General features: G+C 39.1%; 1 protein-coding gene across 11 annotated transcripts in view; it reads right to left on the reverse strand.

Annotated features, from left to right (window-relative positions):
* The window catches only part of RBFOX1 (RNA binding fox-1 homolog 1), an 889443-nt gene that overhangs the window by 143275 nt on the left and 721950 nt on the right, over positions 1–24218 (reverse strand). For 8 of the 11 annotated variants that reach the window (XM_073647782.1, XM_073647784.1, XM_073647781.1 and 5 more), the window contains exon 8: positions 4691–4792. The exons of the other annotated variants lie outside the window; for them this stretch is intronic. In XM_073647782.1, coding sequence (XP_073503883.1) covers positions 4691–4792 — 102 coding nt within the window. The remainder of the gene's footprint in view (positions 1–4690; positions 4793–24218) is intronic. 11 annotated transcript variants of the gene reach the window in all.

A 24218-nucleotide genomic window follows, 5' to 3' on the forward strand; every position in this document is an offset into this window, starting at 1 on the left:
CTTAGCACCCATGCGACCTGAAGAGCCACCACGACTTGTGGTGAGAGGCAGAGTTGTGTTTGAGGATGCAGTTGTTGACGTGCTTCCAGTACTACGTCTCTGTCCAGGAAGGTGCAACCTGACCTCGTCGTCACTAGCATCTTCCTCCACCTCCTCTGCTGACCTCATCTCTTGGCTGACTGTGGGTTGACAGTAAGTGGGATCTCCGACCTCATCATCATCACCCTGTGCGTTATCACACCCGTCGTCCTCAGAGCCAACCTGTTCCTGCCCTGACAAAAAACTAAAGTTGTCGCTCCAATCAGGTATTTGAGTCTTATCATCGTCTTCCTCATTGTCTCCACCAACAGGAGTTACAGTTTGGGAATGAGGGTCTACATTATGGTCAGAACCTTCTGCGTCTGGTCCTGGATCCGACTCATAAAGATTCTGGGCATCAGTGCAGATCATTTCCTCGTCTGGATTCACAGAAGCGCTGGAGTCGACCTCTGATTCCCAGGCTATAGTATGAGTAAACAGCTCTGCAGACTCAACCATCTGTTCTACCTCATACTCAGACGGGCAGCTGGAGATTTGGGAGCTGTGAGGAAGCAAGTGCGATTTGGGTGACACCTTTGAGGACTGGAGTATTTGTGATGTTGAAGTTGATGTGGAGGAGAGCCCACTTAAAGGAGCACTTGATATCCGTTGAAGCACCTGCTGTTTTTGTGCCTCATCTGGAATTTGTAGCGATTGGCGTGGCCGTAAGAAAGGGATCTTATCACATTGTCCGCTAAAAGAAGTAGACATTTTAGTTTGGCTGGAAGATGGTCTTTCTTCTGCACCTACCCCACGGACACAACCTTTTTTCCCCCTCCCAACACGCCTATTCCCCTTTCCACCAGCAGCAGGCCTTTTTCCACTCATTTTGGTGGTTAACTAATTCACAACTCTGGAGTTGTTTGCACAAAAAAACAATGGATGGTAACCGAGCAGAGCTGAGTGGCCAAACTGTGGTATTAGGCCAAAACTATTGGCTGGGTTAGATGCAGAAAAAAATTATTTTTAATTTGCAACCTGCTGGACGTCAGTATAGAAGGACTAATAGAACAAGACCCACACACTGCTAGAAGCCCAAATATTTTTTCAGAGCTAAATGAAGAAAAAAAATATTTTTAATTTGCAACCTGATGGAGGTCAGTATAGATGGACTAATAGACCAAGTCCCACACACTGCTAGAAGCCCAAATATTTTTTCAGAGCTAGATGCAGAAAAAAATTATTTTTAATTTGCAACCTGATGGAGGTCAGTATAGATGGACTAATAGACCAAGTCCCACACACCGCTAGAAGCCCAAATATTTTTTCAGAGCTAGATGCAGAAAATTTTTTTATTCAATTTGCAACCTGATGGAGGTCAGTATAGATGGACTAATAGACCAAGTCCCACACACTGCTAGAAGCCCAAATATTTTTTCAGAGCTAGATGCAGAAAAAAATTATTTTTAATTTGCAACCTGATGGAGGTCAGTATAGATGGACTAATAGACCAAGTCCCACACACTGCTAGAAGCCCAAATATTTTTTCAGAGCTAGATGCAGAAAAAAATTATTTTTAATTTGCAACCTGATGGAGGTCAGTATAGATGGACTAATAGACCAAGTCCCACACACCGCTAGAAGCCCAAATATTTTTTCAGAGCTAGATGCAGAAAAAAATTATATTCAATTTGCAACCTGCTGGACGTCAGTATAGAAGGACTAATAGAACAAGTCCCACACACTGCTAGAAGCCCAAATATTTTTTCAGAGCTAAATGAAGAAAAAAATTATTTTTAATTTGCAACCTGATGGAGGTCAGTATAGATGGACTAATAGACCAAGTCCCACACACCGCTAGAAGCCCAAATATTTTTTCAGAGCTAGATGCAGAAAAAAATTATATTCAATTTGCAACCTGCTGGACGTCAGTATAGAAGGACTAATAGAACAAGTCCCACACACTGCTAGAAGCCCAAATATTTTTTCAGAGCTAAATGAAGAAAAAAATTATTTTTAATTTGCAACCTGATGGAGGTCAGTATAGATGGACTAATAGACCAAGTCCCACACACTGCTAGAAGCCCAAATATTTTTTCAGAGCTAGATGCAGAAAAAAATTATTTTTAATTTGCAACCTGATGGAGGTCAGTATAGATGGACTAATAGAACAAGTCCCACACGCTGCTAGAAGCCCAAATATTTTTTCAGAGCTAGATGCAGAAAAAAATTATTTTTAATTTGCAACCTGATGGAGGTCAGTATAGATGGACTAATAGACCAAGTCCCACACACCGCTAGAAGCCCAAATATTTTTTCAGAGCTAGATGCAGAAATTTTTTTTATTCAATTTGCAACCTGATGGAGGTCAGTATAGATGGACTAATAGACCAAGTCCCACACACTGCTAGAAGCCCAAATATTTTTTCAGAGCTAGATGCAGAAAAAAATTATTTTTAATTTGCAACCTGATGGAGGTCAGTATAGATGGACTAATAGACCAAGTCCCACACACTGCTAGAAGCCCAAATATTTTTTCAGAGCTAGATGCAGAAAAAAATTATTTTTAATTTGCAACCTGATGGAGGTCAGTATAGATGGACTAATAGAACAAGTCCCACACGCTGCTAGAAGCCCAAATATTTTTTCAGAGATAAATGAAGAAAAAAATTATTTTTAATTTGCAACCTGATGGAGGTCAGTATAGATGGACTAATAGACCAAGTCCCACACACTGCTAGAAGCCCAAATATTTTTTCAGAGCTAGATGCAGAAAAAAATTATTTTTAATTTGCAACCTGATGGAGGTCAGTATAGATGGACTAATAGACCAAGTCCCACACACCGCTAGAAGCCCAAATATTTTTTCAGAGCTAGATGCAGAAAAAAATTATATTCAGTTTGCAACCTGATGGAGGTCAGTATAGATGGACTAATAGAATGATGCTATGCCCAAAAGATTTTACTTCACTAGGTGCAGTAAAAAAATTGGTATTCTATACACAGGTGGTATATCTTGCAACACAGATAGGCTACTCCACTGACTAACACACTCTGCAATAGGACAAAAAGGATTAGCTTTGCTAGATTCAGCCAAATGCTGTGAAAAAAACTTGCACAGCACTGGCACAGACCTGCCTGGCAAAAACTGATAGGAACTGATGTAACCTAGTCCTGAAAAGGACTCCAATTACAATTAGTCTTTACTCCCACAATCTATCTATTTAAGAGCACAGACCTGCCTGATAAAAGTCGTAAGAAATGCTGTAACCTAGTCCTTAAAAGGACTGCAATCACAACTATTCCCTACTCCCAAGCTATCTGTATATTTGTGCGAAAATTGGCTTGAAATTAACAAGGTATAGCGCACACAGCAACAGCGGTGCCGTCTAACACGCAGCTGCAGCAGTGAGAAAATGGTGGCGACGGGGAAAATGGCTTGGTCTTATAGGGCAAGGACATGTGACATACACTGCCAATCACACATGCCCTTGCTTGTGTGAAAAAAAGCACTTCGCTCCGTGTGTGCGCTGCTGATAGGCTGACAGATTGCACCTCCCCACTGCAAATGCGGGAAAGAGAAAAAAAAATGGAGATCTTCATTGTTCCTGCAGAGATCCATCCCCTGCCCCTCCCCCCGCCCCGCTGTACACTCAAACTGCGTATTAACATTAATTTTCATCATTACTGAGAAAAAATCCAGTTATGATTTTGGTGCACGAACAGTTATCGAACATAACCTCGAACAGCCGAATTTTTCTCAAATTGTTCGTGTTCGCCGACCGGCTCGAACACCGCCCAAAACAGCTCGAATTTGAGATTGGCGAACAGTTCGAGTAGAACAACGCTCATCTCTAGTATTGAGCGAGGCCAGAAACAGTCTAGTAGAAATGTGTCTGGTAGTATGCATATCACATACTTGAGGTCACACAACCAATCGCTCCCAGCGCCGGCAACAGAGAATCGTTACAGCATGCATAGAGTGACTGCAGACTTGTAGCTTAAGCCCGAACAACCCCTTTAAGTCATATATGGACCCGTACATGCAGATCATGCATGTACGTGCAACAATTGGGATGAAATCAGAGTTATTAGATCTAGCATGTAGCAGAGCTCAGAAAGATAACTCCGCCCACACTTCTTTTTACATTGTTTATTGACAATAAACTGCTAATCAGTGCTGTGGGTGGTGTTGGACAAGGACTCATGTGTGCATCAGTGATAATCTCCTGGTGATAAAACACTCATTGTATTGAAACAACAGAACACAGCCTAGTAAGTAACACATCACAGAAATCAGTGTCTCAGCCCCTACCTCATGCTGCCTTCAAATTACATAGAAAAACCTGAAGACAGATGACTTTTCAGAAAGCTACTTCCAATAGGTGACTCTAGAGTTACTGTCCTTTCTCTCTCTGAAGAGGCAATTTGTAAGTTGTAATTCCAGGGGACCATTGCATGGCTTATAAATCTCCCTATGCCCACTTGGTATTCCCCACAAAGAAAAACTCTACCCCTTAGGTTACGTTCCCACGATGAGTTTTTGGTGCGTTTTTGACTCGGCATATTTTTGAAGAGTCAAAAACGAAGCAACTTAAGTTCCAGCAAAGTGGATGGGATGTATAGAAATCTCCTGCCCACTGTGGTTTTATTTTACTCAGTGCAAACTGACCTGCGGTGCGTGTTTCAAATCCGCAACATGTCAATTTCTCTTGCGGGTACGCTGAGTCTTCTGTGCGGATTTCCCCATAGACTTGCATTAAGTGCGGAAATTCTGCAGGTAAAAAAATGCACATGCGGAAACGCATCAAAAACGCATGTAATCCGTACCTACATATATCAATAAAGTTTTTTTCAAAGCAAAAAAACCATGAAGCATCAAAAACAAAGCAGCTTTAGTTAAAGCATGACATAGCAAAGTAAAACAAAAAATGCAGAGTCAAAAACGCACTCAAAGACGTAATGAAAAACCGTAAGTAAACTAATTTAAATTATGGGTGCAGAAATTCTGCAGCGTCAAATTTCATTGTGGGAACATAGACTGAGACTCCAAATATAATTGAGACAAAGGTATATACTGGCCAAAATACGCAAATTTTATGAGAATTGCAAAGGAAAAACGAGAACATGGAGCCTAATAGAGATGTGTATGGAATGGAACATTTCCTAAGAAAAGTAAATGAATGTGCGTTTATGATTGGCCTCTTCAACCTAACTCAATTCCACAGATATTATCTTTATATATTTTCTACGGTGATGATTTTGACAAATGAGTAATATCAATTGTAATATTATTATAATAATTACTGTTGTACATAGAATATCTTTTTGCAACAAAATATTTTCCACCACCCGATAAAATTTAAACAAACTTCATTTCAACTTTATTGGAAATGGAACGGGAGGATTGAAATAATTAAAACTATAATTTTTACTATTCCATTAAAATTACTGCCTTATTTTCATCATGTTGCTTAGTGATGGGATGAAAACTTTCGCTTCAGCCTATATTTTATGTAACTCTTTTTACTTTTCAGACAGAATCCTCTCATTTAAAATGCATTGAAGGAAAACAACAACAAAAAAAAATCTAATTAATGAACAGGCCTAATCACCATTCCCCACATGGAAAAGTCATTTTTCACTGTTCGTTTTTTTTTTTTTCAGTGTAATCTCAAAACTGACATAACAGGAAAGCAATGGGCAATCAATCCACTCCCATTCATTTCTTTATTATTCGTATTGAAGAGAAATACAGCAGCGGTCTATTACAACATGCAAAAACATGATAAAAAAAATATATATTATGAAAGGCGAGATGTGTTTCTTCATGACTCGGTGTTACAATTTGTTTTACAAAAAGACAATAAATGACTTGTGAATTGTCCCTCAGCTTGCTTCACGCTGGGCGATTAGTGATTAATTACCTTGCTGCAAATTGACATGGCACAAGGAAATTGACACAGCCCTGATTAATTAACTTTTTATGTGAGATAGTTATTTACAAAACATTGCGCACTGTAATTGAATCCTTTTACACAAAGTCACGGTAGAAAGGTTTTAGTCAAACACAGATTAGTCCAAATTTCAATGTTAATCTGGCAATTGTTCCTTTTGGTGTTAAGCTAAGAAGAAATATCAACATTTTTATTCCGCTAAAGCAATGCGCTCTATAAATAAGCAACAAACGTGATATTAGAGCAATATTTGTACTCTGATTCATATTCTCTGCTCGGTGGTAGGTCACCACTGTGACCCAGCTCGCAAAATATCAATACTTATAATTACAAGCCAGTAAAAGGATTCTTCTCAGGTTGAAGTAGGTTTTATTGGAGCTGCACAGAAGAATTACATGGAAGCGTTGTACAAGTGCTTTTGAGACTACTAAGGTAGACACCTTTGTACCTCGGTGTCATTTGTAACCACAATATCTAACCTATAAAGAACTGTGATGTTCAGTACATTCAATTCCAGCTGATACATCATTTAAAGATATTAATCCAATAAAGAGTATCTCAAAATGGAAAGATAATGGAATGGATGTTTTTCGGATGTCGAAAGAAATGATAACAAAAGGACAAAATGAAGGTGTAATTTTACTTCCAGAAACATAACCACGATCATCCCTGTTAACTTAAAGGGAACTTGTCATGTCCTTTTTTGCTATTAACCCCTTAAGGACCCAGGGACTTTGTGTTTTTGCATTTTCGTTTTTTTGTCCCCTTCTTCCCAAGCCATAGCGTTTTTATTTTTTGGCAATATGGCCGTGTGAGGGCTTATTTTTTGCGGGATGAGTTGTACTTTTGAACGACATTACTGGTTTTACCATATCGTGTACGGGAAAATGGGAAAAAATATTGCAAAAAAAGTAAGTGCAATACCACAGATGTTTTTTTTTTTTTTTATCACGTTCACTGAATGCTAAAACTGACCTGCCATTATTATTCTCCAGATCATTACGAATTCGTACATACCAAACATGTATAGGTTCTTATTTATTTAAGTGGTGAAAAAAAATCCAAAGTTTGCTTAAAAAAAAAAAGGCGCCATTTGACAAGACTTGTAGCGTCTCCATTTTTTGGGATCTGGGGCCGGATGAGGGTTTATTTTTTGCATGCCGAGCTGAAGTTTTTATGGATACCATTTTGGGGTAGATCGCCTGTTATTGTATTCTATTGCAATGTTGCGGAGACCAAAAAACTTAATTCTGGGTTCAGCTTGGGCTCAGCGCCGGACCCCACGCTGAACAGGGGGTGACAGCCTGGAGCGTACTATTATGCCCGAGGCTGTAAAGGGGTTAAACTGCCCTCAATGTCTTGTTAGTTATGAACATTGCATCATTAACATGTTTTTCTCAAGCAAAACATCCCCGTATTTATCACAAAAAAAACACTCTTTATACTTTGATAATTGCCCCACATACCTTCTGTTTCAGGCATGGGGTGGGGATCTTTAGTTTTCCATTCAGGATCAATCAAATGCCTTTTCAAATTCTCCATGCCCATCACATCATAATTCTTTCCCTTCACTGCTCCCTACATCACCGAAATCTCCCAGCAGATCCTGCGCTTGCGCAATAACTATTAGCTTTCCGGGCATGCGCACTAAGTCTGGGTGTACGCCCCAGCTTCATATCATATGTGAGCATACGCCACAGTCGCTGAGAGTCAGTGGCTAGTGGATGCGTGCATCATTGTGACTCTCAGAGGCTCTGGAATATGCGCACATATGAAATAAAGCTTGGGCGTACACCCAGATTCAGTGCGCATGCCCGGAAAGCAGATAGTTATTGCGCAAGTGCAGGATCTGCTGGGAGGTTTTGGTGATGTAAGGAGCAGTGAAGGGAAGGAATTATGATGCAATGACCCCTATGACTGAAGCAGAAGGTATGTGGCGCAATCATCAAAGTATAAAAAGTGTTTTTTTGCAATAAATACTGGGACGTTTTGCTTGATAAAACATGTTAGTGATGCAATATCCATCACTAACAAGACATTGGGGGCAGTTTAATAGCAAAAAGGACGTGATGGGTTCCCTTTAAAAATGTAGTCTAGGGGTATCTGTACTCATTAAGTATCTGCTGCAGAAATGCACCATTTCTGCATCTCTTGGCAGGAAAAACATTGCGTAAAATAAGCGCATTTTTTACAAGCATTTTTGCTGCAGATTTCTCTACACTCATTAGTATGAGTGAAACGTGCAGCAAATACACTGAAATAATTGCCATGCTGCAGATTTATATGTGCACCAAGTCTGCAAGTCACAAATATCAAACATGTGCATGAGACTTCAGGATTCTCATTCATATTGCTGGCATCAGGAAAGCTTTCAGGTTTTGTAAGAAGTCTGCAGAAAAAAACTTGACAACTATGCAGTGTGAGCACAAGCCCTAATAATTATTATGCTTTTGTTTACATAATGCCATCATATTCTTTAACATCACTTTCCTCATTGGGACTCACAATCTAAATTCCCTATCAATACTGTATTGTCTTTGGAGTGTGGGAGGAAACCCAAGCAAACATGTCAAGAACATATAAACTCCTTGCAGATGTTGTCCTTGATGGGATTTGAACACAGGACCCCAGTGCTGCAAAGCAACAGTGCTAACCACTGAGCCACCATACTGCCCATATCTAATATTGTCTTCTGGAGCACATGGGTCCTCTGTCTCTCAACTTCCTGCTTTCTAGGGGATGATGTACTCCTGAAGACTGAAAGTTCAGACCAGAGCAATGGTCATGCTGCTGTCTAGCGCTAAGTATCTGCGGTCTATTCTATATGCTGCTGTAACTTTAACTGTGTTATTTCCCCTAGTACTGCATGACTTAATGCCAGTTCTATTACCGTGTCCTGGTGGATGTGAGTTAATTTGTGAGTCCTTCTTCCACCAGGTGGTGCTGCTGATAGAGTTTCACTCTATACCTGGAAGCCGTGCTGTGCTGACATGTTTGTTTGTGCCTCTGAAGTCCTTTCCTTTGAAGTTGCTGTACCTTTTCAGTGGAGGGAGGTGAGGGGGATTAGCACAGGGCTTGTGGAGGAGTTAGGGCTTAGGGTGGAGACCCGAACTTTCTCACCATCATAGATACCTTCGGGGTCAGGGCTATTAAGGGATCCCAGTCTATGGACAGACTAGTTTTCCTTGCTCACCCTGCCCGTATCTGCTGTTTCCTCACCAGCATTCCCCCTACACCATGACATAAGACTAACCACCACCGATAAACTACAGAGAAGGTCAGTAACCTAGGCAATGAGCAGTAAACTAGAAGATAAAAAAAACTCCATTATTGAGAACAGAGAGATTTTTTGACACAATTCTTGGAAAATATTTTACAATTTTGCCCATTTAAGAAATTTAGACAACCCATTTAAACAAATTAAAATAATTATTACAAGGTAAGATTTGTGGCATCAACAAGCAAACGATTAACACGTGTTCAAACTTCCCTACTATGTGCTTGTGTGGCAATGGCAATTATAGAGGTGCATAGCGCAACAGGAACAGCAAACAGTCTTAGATATGAAGAAGAAAGAGCAGCACTCACCATTCCTTTATAAAAATTAGAAAGTCCTTTATTCCATAAATTTTCTGGACATTTATGCATAAAGCAGGGGATGTGAGGAGAGCTTGTGGAATGCGGCCATTTTGCACCCGTCTGGCGCTTCTACGGGACCAGGTGTCAAGACCTGTAGACCTGGACCCATAGAAGCGCCAGATGGGTGTGAAATGACTGTAGTCCATAAGCTCTCCTGACTTCTCCCTGCTTTCCGCATAGATGTCTAGAAGATTGATGGAATAATTATTATTATTAATAATAATTTATATAGCACCATTGATTCCATGGCGCTGAACATAAGAAGGGGTTACATACCAAATACAGATATCACTTAGAGTAAACAAAACTAACAATGATAGAATGGTACGGAGGGAAGAGGACCCTGCCCTTGCGGGCTTACATTCTACTGGAAAGGGGCGGAGACAGTAGGTTGAGGGGTTGCAGTAGTTCCTGTGTTGTTGGCTGACAACCCTCCCAGATCTGATCTGTCAAGTAATGCCACTGTCAAAAATGTGAATGTGATGTCTAATAAAAGTGTGTGTTGTGGTAAAGGGGAACTCAGCCACCTCACCCCGCGGGGTGATGCTGCTGAGGATCCCCTAAAGCGAGCCAGCATAAGTGCTAGGGGCAAGGGGAGCAGGCACAGACACCAGGAAGCAGGTCATCCTGTGCAGGTGACCAGTGTCACACCAGATGTTGACATGGTCAATGGTAGCTGCCCCATGACTAGCACGGCTCCAGAGGTGATGTGGAAGGATGGGGATCAACACGGGGATCATAGGAAAAGTGGTCCTGTGCCGACTACCAGTGTCATGACGGACTGTGACATGGCCGGTCATAGCTCCCCCCTAGAGAGCACAGCTCCCAAGGTAAAAGACATGGCAGGTAAAAAGGTAGGCCACATAACCAGGCAAGGTAACAGGAAAGTGTGCCCCCCTGTCAGTCAGGAGAATAGGAGGAAGGTACCCATAGCCTGTCAGAGGTGTGGAGAAAATGTATCCCAAACTGGTCAGGGTGATCGGAAAGCTGGACCCTCAGGTTGGTGGGCAAGTGGATCTGCAGCTTGTCGGATCAGCTGGAAGGGTGGGCCAGGAGGTGGGCTCAAGAGGTGATCTGTAAATCACCCCTTATGCCACCTCAAACAGGGGAAGATGTCAGGAATATTATAAAATATTAATATCAGGGAAATGTTTGTCCATATCTGCCAGAGATAGATGTTCACCCCCCCTCCCTTATTCCCCTTCTGCTCAGCACAAAAGCCCCAATTAGTCCACGCCTGGTAAATAGTTTATGTAATCGAGGCCAGCCAAGGAGTGTTATAACTTCGTTAGGAAGCAATCATCGTGTCTCTGAAAGACGCAGGAGGTAATTAAAATGCAGGCTTGCACTAATTTGCGCGTAACTGTTGAAGCTGCTCCCCGAGCTTCAAAGGGGAATTTGCAGACATGATGACTCTGATATGAATTATGAGATATTATGAGTTCCATAGGTCCGACAGTAACGGGACCCATATGTGTAGTGACCAAATCAGCCCAGGAATGTATAGGTAGTTTTCCAGTGCGGTAACCAAAATCAGGAAGCTGCAGCGCAAAAACACCAGAATAGCAGACTGCAACTATGTGATGTGTTATATCAAAATAAAGATAAAATAATAAGGGAAAAAATGGCGTAGTTTGCAAGCTTCTGCGATCAACGAGCAATGAGTTATCACAGAAATTAGCGTTTTTAATAAAAATGTACAGGCTGGAGACCGGCCCACATGATGTCTTCACAAGGGGCGTGTGGCCAGATCTCCAATCAGGTATAAGAGAATCCATGAAGAAGACAAGAGCACTCATTGCCAGGGGGGAATAAGAATTATAAGCAATGGGTCCTGTTCAATAACAGCATATTTCATCTGGAGAGCCCCTCCTCCACCTATATTGAATCGTCTCCACGATCGTATAGAGTAAGTTGTCTTCTTTTTACCCTGTTTATTTTATGTAACTGCGTATGTATTGTAATGTCCCCTTTGTAACATCATTGAATATATTTTTCCTAAACACTGCCTCCTTTTGGATTAAATATAAAATTTAATAGTTCAGTTTCTTTTGTTCTGTAATCGTTCCCTTCCCTGAAGCCATATATGCTACCAAAACGCAGGTGTCCGGCCAGGCCTGTATTATATTTTAAACTCGGCCGGTGGCGGCAGAGTATTAATAATTGGGCTATCGTGAAGCTGACAGTGACCATACAGAGGGCGTTAAACACGGATTCCAGGCTGTGGAACCCAGGGTGTTGAGCCATATGCTCACTGGTCGCTTACCGATACCTACATAGAGAATAGTATCGATCGCGTGTTCGCGAATCCGGAAGAAATACGGACAGCGTAACGGCATGGTGAGATATTGTGTGATCTCCCCGGTGTCGTCCTGACTGTGTGTGAGTGGAATCCCTGACAAATTGGTGGCAGTGGTGGAATAGTGTGTGATCCTGTCGGTGCCGTTCATGACAAATTGGTGGCAGCGGTGGGATATTGTATGATCCTGCCGGTGCCGTCCTTGACAAATTGGTATAAAGGACTTTCTATTTTTTATAAAGGAATCGTGAGTGCGGCTCTTTCTTCGTCATATCTAAGACTGTTTAAAAATAATTATATCTCTTGGGGAACAGCAGCCCCTTTTCTTTCAATTATTTTAACCTAGTGGAGATCCTATGGAGGAGATAGCATGGGCCAATAGTTAAGTCACTTGCACAGAAGTCACTGTGTCTGATGGTTGTCAGCTCTGTCAGTTTTAAACTTCAGGCAATCTTTTGTTACAGAATCTAGACTTAGTAGTATTTAAATTTCCACCTATTTATTAATCCCTTCTAGGTCATTATCGCATATCCATTTTATTGGTATATGAGCTATCCATTATTTTTACAGCTAGATTATGGATCTATTACAATTAATGTGCTTTTCACATATCCTTTTTTTGTAAATTATGTGCAATAAAAAATTAACAGAGGCATGCTCCACTTTCATCCAAACTCCCCTTACAATCAATGGGCCCATGAAAAAAAAATGTAATGTGAGTGCTATATATATTTTACTTTTTCATATGCGAAAAACGGATGCAACAAGTATTGTAAAAACTGACACAAAGACTTAAAATATGTCGAACACATTGAAAAAAAGATGCATAGTTTTTCTTGTAAAAGAAAAAAAGGATAAGTGAAAACGGCTTAAGCTGATTTAACATAAAAGATTTTCCTTAGTCATAACTAGATTTTATTTAAAGTACATCAAACCAAACTAACAGTCAACTACAATTCAAGTCACTTTGGATGACTTAGCATTTTCTGTCCATTGACTAGATAAATTCCTATGATTAAAGTCTAGTAATAGCCTAATAGTAATGAGTAAACCTGTCGAAATTCAAATTTGGCAGCTTGTTCCAATTTAATCAGAAAATTCAATTTGCATCGGAGTTATTAGATGCAAATCAAATGTTCCTTATTTTGCTCTGGGGTCTCTGAGCTTCCAGTGCTGAGTTGGCCTCACATGTCACAAAGCATGTCGTCACATGATAACGTCATGATTCATGTCACCCAAGGCCTACATCAGGCTTACCCAGGGCTACGAGCTAAGTAATGTCCCAAAGTGTGTCATAATCACCAAGGCCTACCTACTGTTGGAAACCCCAGCATCAAAAAAAGATGATATAAGAGCCAAAGAGAATATGGACATGATCGAATGAGGGCAGCTGCAGCAGAACAGGTGAGTGTTGAGGTATTTTTTTTTTTTACAAACTTCTACAATTAAGAAAAATGGCAGCTGGCAGGTTGCCATTTTCATGAATTCACGTAAATCAAATCACACTAAAGTTAGATTCACATGTCTCCAATTTTTTTGTGAAATTCGAGACACATTGAATTCATTTCAAACAGATTCACTTATTTCTAGTGACCAAGTTTGTCTTCCAATGTTTTGCATTTTAAAAACAACGTTGATGTATATTCATTTTTCTATTCTTTATTTACAAAGAAACAATAATTAAAAACTAAAGAAATGAGCCGGAATATATGTTGGTATAAGTGCAATGTGTAGGTGCACATTCACACTGCGGCCATTTAACAACAGAATCTAAAATAAAAACAAACTGAGCAAATACCCCGTAGTGAGTAAATAAGTAAATAGTAATAGTACATGTAGGTAACATAGTGTACTTAGCTGTTGCTATTTTGATCAAAAAAGTGTAAAAGCCATCCCACCATAACAAGGTGTACCCTATCGGGACAGACCCTAACTCTTGTAGTTCATCTCACTATGTGTTAGCAGATCTCAAAATAGATGAGGACAGAGCAGCACAAAAAATAATCTAGAATATAAATAATAAACATAAAAATAACTCCTACACATTCCAATCTTTTACTAATCATCCATCTGAGATGGAAAAAAACAAACATCTCAGAAATTTTCTAAGACCTGAATTCATATCTTCTATCCAAGGATCCTATAAGTGTTTGTTTTTGTATGACAGGCCACGAGTAAATAAATTCTTTTATTTCAAAATATTTTTGTTCTTCATTTGTGAATCTCAAAATGAGGAATTCAACCCCACAATATTATCCTTGACAAATAGAAAGCTCTTACAATATGATGTGTTTTCCTAATGTATCAGAACATGTGCAGAAATTGATCAACTTCAGATGGTAAATTGATCATGAAAAGTTGTATTGTTGTCATTAAAATGATAGTATGGTTGTAATTAAAAGAGTAAAACTGTATGTAGATAATGTTAAAAGAATGTAAGTACCAGTCTCATCTCTAAAATTCATAGCTGGATTTACAATGTTTTTTGTCTTTAAGCTTAGATTTTTTTTCTACAAGTCTATGTTTAGACACTATGAACTTTTACCAAACTTGTCTGAAATATTTATAAAATGGAACTCTTGAGGAACTCAAAGCTTGGGGGATGGTGAAAAGCAGAGCAACATATCTGAGACAGAAAGATCAGTACTCATTGCCTTGTCAGTTCTAAGGGACTGAAGAGATACAAGAGGCACTTGTACTGTTGAGCACTAGAGATATGGAAACATAGCCAAGTACTGCAGCTGTTGAATGCTTGAGAGCCTTTATTCTTTCAAGATAAAACAGCTACCTAACCTATTAGATCTTTCTTAAAGCCCAAAAGCAGTCACTTCATTTCCACTTTACTTTGGTTATAATGGAATGTTTAATATACACTTTTGAGAAGGGATCCTTCTGTTTCTACATGTGTTACTTAATGGGATAAGACATAAAAAGTATGGATTGCAAAAGGTTTTTGTACGGATGTGGTATACATCTCTCATGATTTGTATTGATTTAAGCCTGGTTTATTCCTAAAATGTGCAACATGTATTTACTAAGTAAATTCAAGTAATTCAATTGGGGTTAAAGAGCAGCTTTTAAAAAATACTCAAGTGCACATAGCGCTGTGTATAGACCATTCTGTATTTACTAGAATGGAGAGAATCATGAAAGGCAGGCTGCGCCTCAGGACATGAGGAACCATTGGCGCTTCAGACATGATTTTCATTAGAACCAACGCGTTTCGGCAATGGACCGGCACCTTTCTCAAGTTCAAAAAATACATTTTGATTTTTTTTTGGACTTGGAGAAAGGTGCCGCTTTGGCGCTGAAATGCTTTGGAACTGCTAAAACCGTATTTTAAATTCCAAGGTTCCTCATTTCAGAGCAGCGTGCCTAACGTGTTTGTATCCATTCTGGTAAATTCACATTTGGAAGATATCTTCTCCAGCCACGGGCAGCAGCAGATATTCACAATTAAAGAGGTGCGTCAACATCATCAGGTGAGCACAACCACCCCCTCAGTGGAGATCTTTTTAACCAGTACTGTCCTATTGTGTGCACTTTTGCCCCTCTCTAGAGCTCTTCGTAGACATTGTGTTGTGTCCATACAATGCTCTGTGTGCTCTGGAACAGAAGTCGAGAGTTACTGCCCTTTGGTTTGAGTAATCAGTGAGTGTCTAAGGACCAAGTTCTTCACCAATTAACAATGTTGACCATGAGCTACAGCATATCAGTTAATTTAGATTAATATGTTTTTTTTAATATTGATATATTATCTAAATTCTACATTTGTCTTTTTTGACAAAAAAGTATTTACATAAAGTCTACTAGCAAATCGAAAGGATGTGTGATTTCTTGATCATATTCCAATTCCTGACAGCCACAGATATCAAAGATGCAGAAAAACAAACTTGAAAACATACAAATTATTTATTAGTGAATATGGCTGGAATACGAAACGCATTTTATTGCTAAGAACAAAACTAAAACTGGAAAACAAATGAAATGTGCCACAATGTTTCACCTAAAGTCGTGGCCTCTTTATTTTCTTGATGATTGGATCTACTTTACTGCCTGCCCATTAACTACTGGGCCATCTGAAATCTTTACACAGTGGAAATATTAGAAGGGAATAGACCTTGGGCCTCATGTCTATGGCCGCAATGTGTTACTTTTTCCTTATTACACATGTGAAGCAATGTCATATTAACAATGCATTGCTTGCTGAGATATATATGATGGGCAATGCATTTTACTTGAAAGGTTCCACTTGTTACCACAGTATTGACGCACTGAATTTACAACATCCCGCACAATCTCATACTGAATATTTATAGGAAACCTTTCCATACTCGTATCTAGATTTTGCCTGTGTGGCAGAAATGAAATTAGGTTTTTAACTGCTACTGGCAGGAGCGGTTTAATTAAAATCTTGATTTTGACTCTTGATCACAGTATAATTTACTTTTTGCTCTTTCCCTCTGTAAGTAAATCAAATAATATTTTACTGCCAGGGGCAGATGTCTGTTAATTTTATGATGTTCTTCACATCATTATATTACGAAAGCTTCTATGTCATTCACATAAGGGAGTAAACTGGTGGATTCCTTTTTTAGAATCATTTGTAACTCCAACTGTTAATGTTGGCTAATTTCTTTTCATTGTTACTACTTGTCAAACGTTTATTACCCAAATCACAGTTGTTGCCAAAAGGCAGCAATGTGATTCATTTACTTTGATTGCTATGACAGTGCTAACAAACACTCTCACAGTTAGATTCCATTACTGAGGTGCAAGATAAATTCACCTTAAAGTGTTTATTAGCCTCCAAGAGTTCACATAGGATGAGCTGTACAGTATTGGCATGGAAGTGTTGAATGCATTTATTTTAGATCACTTAGAAAAAAAATCACTCAATGGATGATAGATGTGATATAAATGTTTATATGTGACTGTCTTGTTAACGAACATGTGTAGTTTTGTTTTAGAATTTCCACTTCCTAATGATTTTTCTTTAACTTGGTCCCATGCAGAAGAATTCTAGTACTAATTCGATATCTCTGCAGCTTAAAACATGCAATGCTTTGCTTGAAAAAAATTTTGACATTTTGTTTTCCAATATTGTCTCAAACTGTAGCTTCTCCAGATGTTCCAAAATCAAAACTCCTATCTGAACTGAAAGTTTTTGTTTCGCAAGGTTTTGCAATGAGCTTCCGAAATATTTTTCACTGGAGAACCATCAACCATCAATATGTAGGGAAGGAGAAATAAATAGTAATCAGCTTACCTTCCAGGAAGGACAATTCAGTGTGAGAACTACTTATATTCGCCTAGGAACCCTAGTAGACCATGTTTGGTCAAGATGTGGTGCAATGAGTGTAGGAACACACCAGGCTGGTATCCTGGTCAGAAGTGGAAGAAGGGTCCATCAGCAAAAAGCTCCAGCACCAATGAGAAAATGTTAAAGCATAACATATCATGGTGAGACGAAGCAAAAAAGATAAAGGATTCATAGTTGTGAATAATTGTTGCTAACCCAAAATGCATACATTTATGGATCCTTAATATTTTAAAATCTTTTTTGCTTCACTATGTTTATAATTGCACAAAAAAAGTTATGTTTTAACATTTTCTTATTGATCATGGAGTCCAGTCCTCATGGACCCTTCTTCCATAATCAACCTTACCGAAATTTCACAAAGTTTGAGAAGTACTAGCTGCAGGTTTGGAATTAATATTCCCCTGAAAATTGCATTTTTTTGTCCCACAGATAACCTTATGGAGCTGTGCAAGTCCCAATCCATTAAAACCGGCAATGTACACACCAGTCTAAAAGGGGATATCTGGGACTTTAAAAAAAAACATGTAGCTGCTAACAGAGGCAACTACCTGTCTGTTGTACCAGCGCCGGTCATTGATCGCTCCTGATGGAGATTCAGCTGCTACCTGTCAACAGAGCAGCAGTTTACCTTCCTGTTAACAGGGTGGGACTACTGGTGTCATGTTGATTGACAGCTGTCTCTCTGCTGCCTAATTAGGCAAAGCCACCTGTCAATCAACATGACACCGGTAGTCCCACCTTGTCAACAGGAAGAGAAACTGCTGCTCTGTTGACAGGGAGTAGCTGAATCTCCATCAAGAGCGGTCAATGACCGGCGCTGGGTACAACAGACAGGTATTTGCCTCTGTTAGCAACTACATGCCTTTTTTTAAAGTCTCGGATATCCCCTTTAATGAAGAGTCATGCAGGAGTCAGATGAGTCTATTTCATTTAGAGGCACACACCACTTAATGAATTACTCTAATTTTTTAAGTGCTATAAGCCTCCACTAGAGATGTACTTCAGTCATGATACTAAAGTGGTTTAACTTTTTTGAAATTAAATGGGCGGGCATAGCCTTGCTCCATTCCGCCCATGCTTCACTCATTTAAGCAAAGTTGGCTCGGAGTAGCATAAAAAAGTCACAACCTTTCTGTGCAACTTTTGAGTTACGCAAAAATTGTGGAACTTATTAAGGTGTTTTTCCATTCGAAAACTACAAAACACCTTGATGATTCAGGATCTATATGTCTTAGCAGCTAAGATAGAACTGATTTAGCTTTACTATTGTCATTTTAATGAGAACAACATATAAAGTGTAAAGGTTGCTGTATAGAAAACTTTATAAAAAATATTTGTAAAAGTTGATATTTTTTTCATCCTAAAAAAACTCTTTCAAATATTAACCTTGTAAGTCAAGCGTCTGACTTATAGAGCCAGTAATAAAGGCTACTCATATATTATCAGAATTTCTATAATGAAATAAAGTACTATTTCAATGTAATATTATCACTCATTGTTTTGTTTGTAGTATAACAGCCCTGTCATCTGATTTAAACTAAATTGGATTTGCTTGATCTACTGTCCATAAAGAAATATATAGAAAGTAGCTAATGTGTATAATATGTGATGGCACAGAATATCTGTCACACAAAATACCATCTGGACAAGGGGATAACAATTGCAAAGAGGTGGTATTATGAAGAGGTTTCACTGCGTATATAATTATAATTATAACAATAATTAATTATTTTGGCAGAATTCACATGACCATGCTATAATTGCATTTTCCACATTCACATACGGTATTGTCCATATACAGTCTATAGTAAAGGCGATCAAATCATTTGAAATTTTAATTTTCCAGGTTCAACTATTTTTTTTTTTAAAAAATTGATTTTGAGTTTCCATGTGTAACATTCTGAGGTCCAAAGGACTGTATACAACCCATTTCTAGCTATGCAAACATAGCCTTAGTAATATCAAATTGACCTCACCATTTAAATGGATGGTAACCCAATAGTAACCAGTGGAGCATTTTATAACACATTGCACATACAGACTTTTCATCTTTAAAAAAAAAAAAAAAATAGAAACAGTCCAAAAATTATCCATCTCAGTCATTTGTGATTAGGCAGAACATTTTGTGCAAAACACTGATTCAAAGTGACAGTTTTGCTGTTTGAGGTAACATCATTCTGAGCCTGAAACTAGTGATATGCCATAACGCCCTCCAATTCATTTCCACTAATATGCTTACCAGAGGCAACAAAGGACAACTTTTACCTGCCTTTGGTAGTATTATTGCCTAGTCTACTGTTTGCTTATGCTAGCATTGGTGCTTGTACTTATGCTGCAGCTAGTGACTCCTCCATTCTTATCCATGATGTGTTTTTTCATTTTTTTCATTTTAACATTTTGATTTTCTTTGCAAATTTCATAAGATTATTTATGAACTTAGTTCACATCAAACTGACTCACTTATCCCTAGTCTGTTTTAGATTATGTGGTAGTCCATTGTAGTCATACAAATTAAACATGACATATATATTCTCAAGAATATACAACTTATTTTTCAAAATTCTTACTGTGCAGTATTTTTTCCACACTTGCCAAAAACTCTTGCACAGCAATATCTATTATATACATATATACAGTACAGACCAAAAGTTTGGACACACCTTCTCATTTAAAGATTTTTCTGTATTTTCATGACTTTGAAAATTGTACATTCACACTGAAGGCATCAAAACTATGAACTAACACATGTGGAATTATATACTTAACAAAAAAGTGTGAAACAACTGAAAATATGTCTTATATTCTTGGCTCTTCAAAGTAGCCACCTTTTGCTTTGATGACTGCATTGCACACTCTTGGCATTCTCTTGATGAGCTTCAAGAGGTAGTCACCGGAAATGGTTTTCACTTCACAGGTGTGCACTGTTAGGTTTAATAAGTGGGATTTCTTGCCTTATAAATGGGGTTGGGACGATCAGTTGTGTTGTGCAGAAGTCTGGTGGATACACAGCTGACAGTCCTACTGAATAGACTGTTAGAATTTGTATTATGGCAAGAAAAACGCAGCTAAGTAAAGAAAAACGAGTGGCCATCATTACTTTAAGAAATGAAGGTCAGTCAGTCCGAAAAATTGGGCAAACTTTGAATGTGTCCCCAAGTGCAGTTGCAAAAGCCATCAAGCACTACAAAGAAACTGGCTCACATGAGGACCGCCCCAGGAAAGGAAGACCAAGAGTCACCTCTCCTTCTGATGATAAGTTTATCCGAGTCACCAGCCTCAGAAATTGCAGGTTAACAGCAGCTCAGATTAGAGACCAGGTCAATGCCACACAGAGTTCTAGCAGCAGACACATCTCTTCAATTACTGTTAAGAGGAGACTTTGTGCAGCAGGCCTTCATGGTAAAATAGCTGCTAGGAATCCACTGCTAAGGACAGGCAACAAGCAGAAGAGACTTGTTTGGGCTAAAGAACACAAGGAATGGACATTAGACCAGTGGAAATCTGTGCTTTGGTCTGAAGAGTCCAAATTTGAGATCTTTGGTTCCAACCTCCGTGTCTTTGTGCGACCCTGGTAATGGTGTGGGGGTGCTTTGCTGATGACACTGTTGGGGATTTATTCAAAATTTAAGGCATACTGAACCATCATGGCTACCACAGCATCTTGCAGTGGCATGCTGTTCCATCCGGTTTGTGTTTAGTTGGACCATCATTTATTTTTCAACAGGACAATGATCCCAAACACACCTCCAGACTGTGTAAGGGCTATTTGACCAAGAAGGAGAGTGATGGGGTGCTACGCCAGATGACCTGGCCTCCACAGTCACCAGACCTGAACCCAATCGAGATGGTTTGGGGTGAGCTGGACCGCTGAGTGAAGGCAAAAGGGCCAACAAGTGCTAAGCATCTCTGGGAACGCCTTCAAGATTGTTGGAAGACCATTTCCGGTGACTACCTCTTGAAGCTCATCAAGAGAATGCCAAGAGTGTGCAAAGCAGGCTACTTTGAAGAACCTAGAATATGAGACATATTTTCAGTGGTTTCACACTTTTTTGTTAAGTATATAATTCCACATGTGTTAATTCATAGTTGTGATGCCTTCAGTGTGAATGTACAATTTTCATAGTCATGAAAATACAGAAAAATCTTTAAATGAGAAGGTGTGTCCAAACTTTTGGTCTGTACTGTAAATGTATATATGTCACCACAAGACATTTGTTCTTAGTTACTTTTGGGGTCTGTCACCTGCACCAAAATAAATTTTGAGCCAATCAGGCACGTCAAATATGGTATTGCATGATGGACAATTAAATGACTGTACTTCTCAGCATTGACAACACCATTAGTTGTGATTAAATCCCCAACTCCATGGGCTGAAATGTAGCCCCAAACTTGCAAGGAACTTTCACCATGATCATATGATTCCTGCAGGCATTCATTATTATACCACTCACTAGCCCTTCATGAATAAACTGCCTCTTATTGCAGAAATACATGTCACATTTAAACTCATCAGTCCAGAGCACCTGCTCTGATTTTTCTGAACCCCATTCCTATGTTTTATGCATATTTAAATCACTTGGACTTGTTTCCATGTAAATGATTGTCTTTTGGCCACAATAGTTCCATGAAGACCAATTCTGGCAAGATTTCTCTGCCCATTTTTGCTAAGAAATACAGGCAGATGCTTATCCATCATGCATTACCATCTGGGAGTAATCTGACTGACTCTAAATTTATTCTGCAGCAGGACAAAGACCCCAAACATAGAGCCAATGTCATTAAGAACCATTTTCAACATAAAGAACAAGGAGTCCTGGAAGTGATGATATGGTCCTCACAGAATTCTGATCTCAATATCATCACGTCTGTCTGGGATTACATGAAGAGACAGAAGGATTTGCACAAGCGACATCCCCAGAAGATCTGTGGTTAGTTCTTCAAGATGTTTGAAACAACCTCTCGGTCAAATTCATTCCAAAAAATTCTTTAAGTTTACCTAGAAGAATTGATCCTCTGATGCAGTTTTGAAGGCATAGAGAAGCCACACCAAATGTTGATTTGACTTACATTTCTCTATTAACTATTAACAGTTTTATTTTTTACACCAGTCTTACATCATGCCTAAAACTTCTGAACAGTAATATATATGTGGAAGTTCTAGCCAGGTGATAAAATGCTGAAAAGTAAGAATGATTTAAAATATAAAAATGTTAGTTTTTATTTTATATATAACTAACTGCTTCAGTATACTATTTCTGTTATATTTCTATGTCTTGTGTTTCTTTTATTTTTAGGATTGTATGATTTACTATTTTAAAATATCACAGAGTATAAGAGAATTTGAGACGTATTGTAATGAAGGTGTTAAATCCTTTACAGATTGCTGCATGGTGAATTTCTATTCACCTTTGTCTGAATGGAGAATATGTTCTCTCATTGAGGGGAGTGTCTTTGCAGTCTCTTGACTGGAGACCTTATGTAACCTTCCTCTATTATTTGTATTTGTAATGCTGAAATTACCTCCAAGGCAGGCTGGCTGCACACTGAGAAAATCTTATTAGAAAGCTGAGAACTGAAGAAGCAAGATGAAGAAATGGATTGTTAAGAAATATATATAACAGAAATCAAATATCAGCCAAATAATATGAAAATATGAGCACTGAGTGAAATGTTGTCTATTAAAATGTATCTTGCAGATACTATAGAGATTCAATTGTGTCTTGAGGACTGACATGTACAAATGCCTCATCAGCCTCTGCTGGGTTGTTCTTAACAGCCTCCCAGGATAACAGGGGTTATCTATTATATCTATGTGACAAAATAAAGTGTCTCTCCTGTTTCTGTCACATATGATAGAGATAGCTACTCATTTATTAGGAATTACATATTTTCAAAATGCAGCTCACATAAAGCCGAGGGAAACTCAAAGCAACAGTGGGGAATTTGAAATTCCCCATTCTGCTCTTCCCCATTTTCCTGGACCTAGTCCCCTTTTCATAACATATTATTAAATTGCTATTTAGGAATGTTTTTTTTCAGAGAAGCTAAAACGGTAGACACACCCTAAATCATTTGGTGTAAAACATCTTTTACTGAAAAACCAAAACCACTTGCTCTAAATCAATATTTATGTACCATATTTTGCAGATTATAAGAAGCACCAGACCATAAGATGCACCCCAAATTTTCGGGAGGAAAATAGGAAAAAATATTTTTAATAAAATGGTGGTGCATCCAGGGGAGCAGCTGCAGTATAGGGGAGTTCCAGGAGGTAGGGGCACTGCTGCAGGAAGCTGGCGGCATCAGGAGTGGGGCAAAGCTGCTGGCCCCGGGATGGGAGGAGTGGATGTTTGGTGGTACAAGGCTGTGTGAGCTCTGGACTTTCAGAAAACGTCAGGAGTTCGTGCACTTCCCATCCTTTTCCCTTCACTGGACTTTAGGAAAATGGCCAAAAGAGGTGGCGAATGCGCAGATTGAGATCTCTTGGAAGTCGAGATCTCAATCTGTGCATGCGCTGCCTCCGGCGGCCATTTTCCAAAAGTCCACAGCAGTGAAATGGATGGGAAGTGCAGGGACTCCTGACATTTTCTAAAAGTCCAGTTCTCACACAGCTTATCACCACCAAACGCCCCCTCCTCCCATCCTGGGGTCAACAGCATTGCCCCACTCCTGCCGTCGCCACCAGCTTCCTGCAGCAGCGCCCCTACCTCCTGGGACCCTGCGCCACCGCTGCCGCCCCCTCGTTAAGCTACATTTGACTTATAAGGTGCATCCACACACCCCCCCCCAATTTTGGAGAAAGAAAGTGCGTCTTATGAGCCAAAAAATACGGTAAATAAATTTAATATAATTTAGTACAAGGGTTTTTTAATTGCAGATTCATTTGTACATTTTAAGATTATGTTTATACAGTTTTTTTGAGAAGTTGTTTGGAGCAGATTTTCCCCAAGACCATCCTCAATATCTGCTATAAAATCATTTG

This window comes from Phyllobates terribilis, unplaced genomic scaffold (genome assembly GCF_046119375.1).
Source record: "Phyllobates terribilis strain yellow unplaced genomic scaffold, ASM4611937v1 Scaffold_9__5_contigs__length_417890890, whole genome shotgun sequence".
In the NCBI taxonomy this organism is placed as follows: Eukaryota; Metazoa; Chordata; class Amphibia; order Anura; family Dendrobatidae; genus Phyllobates; species Phyllobates terribilis.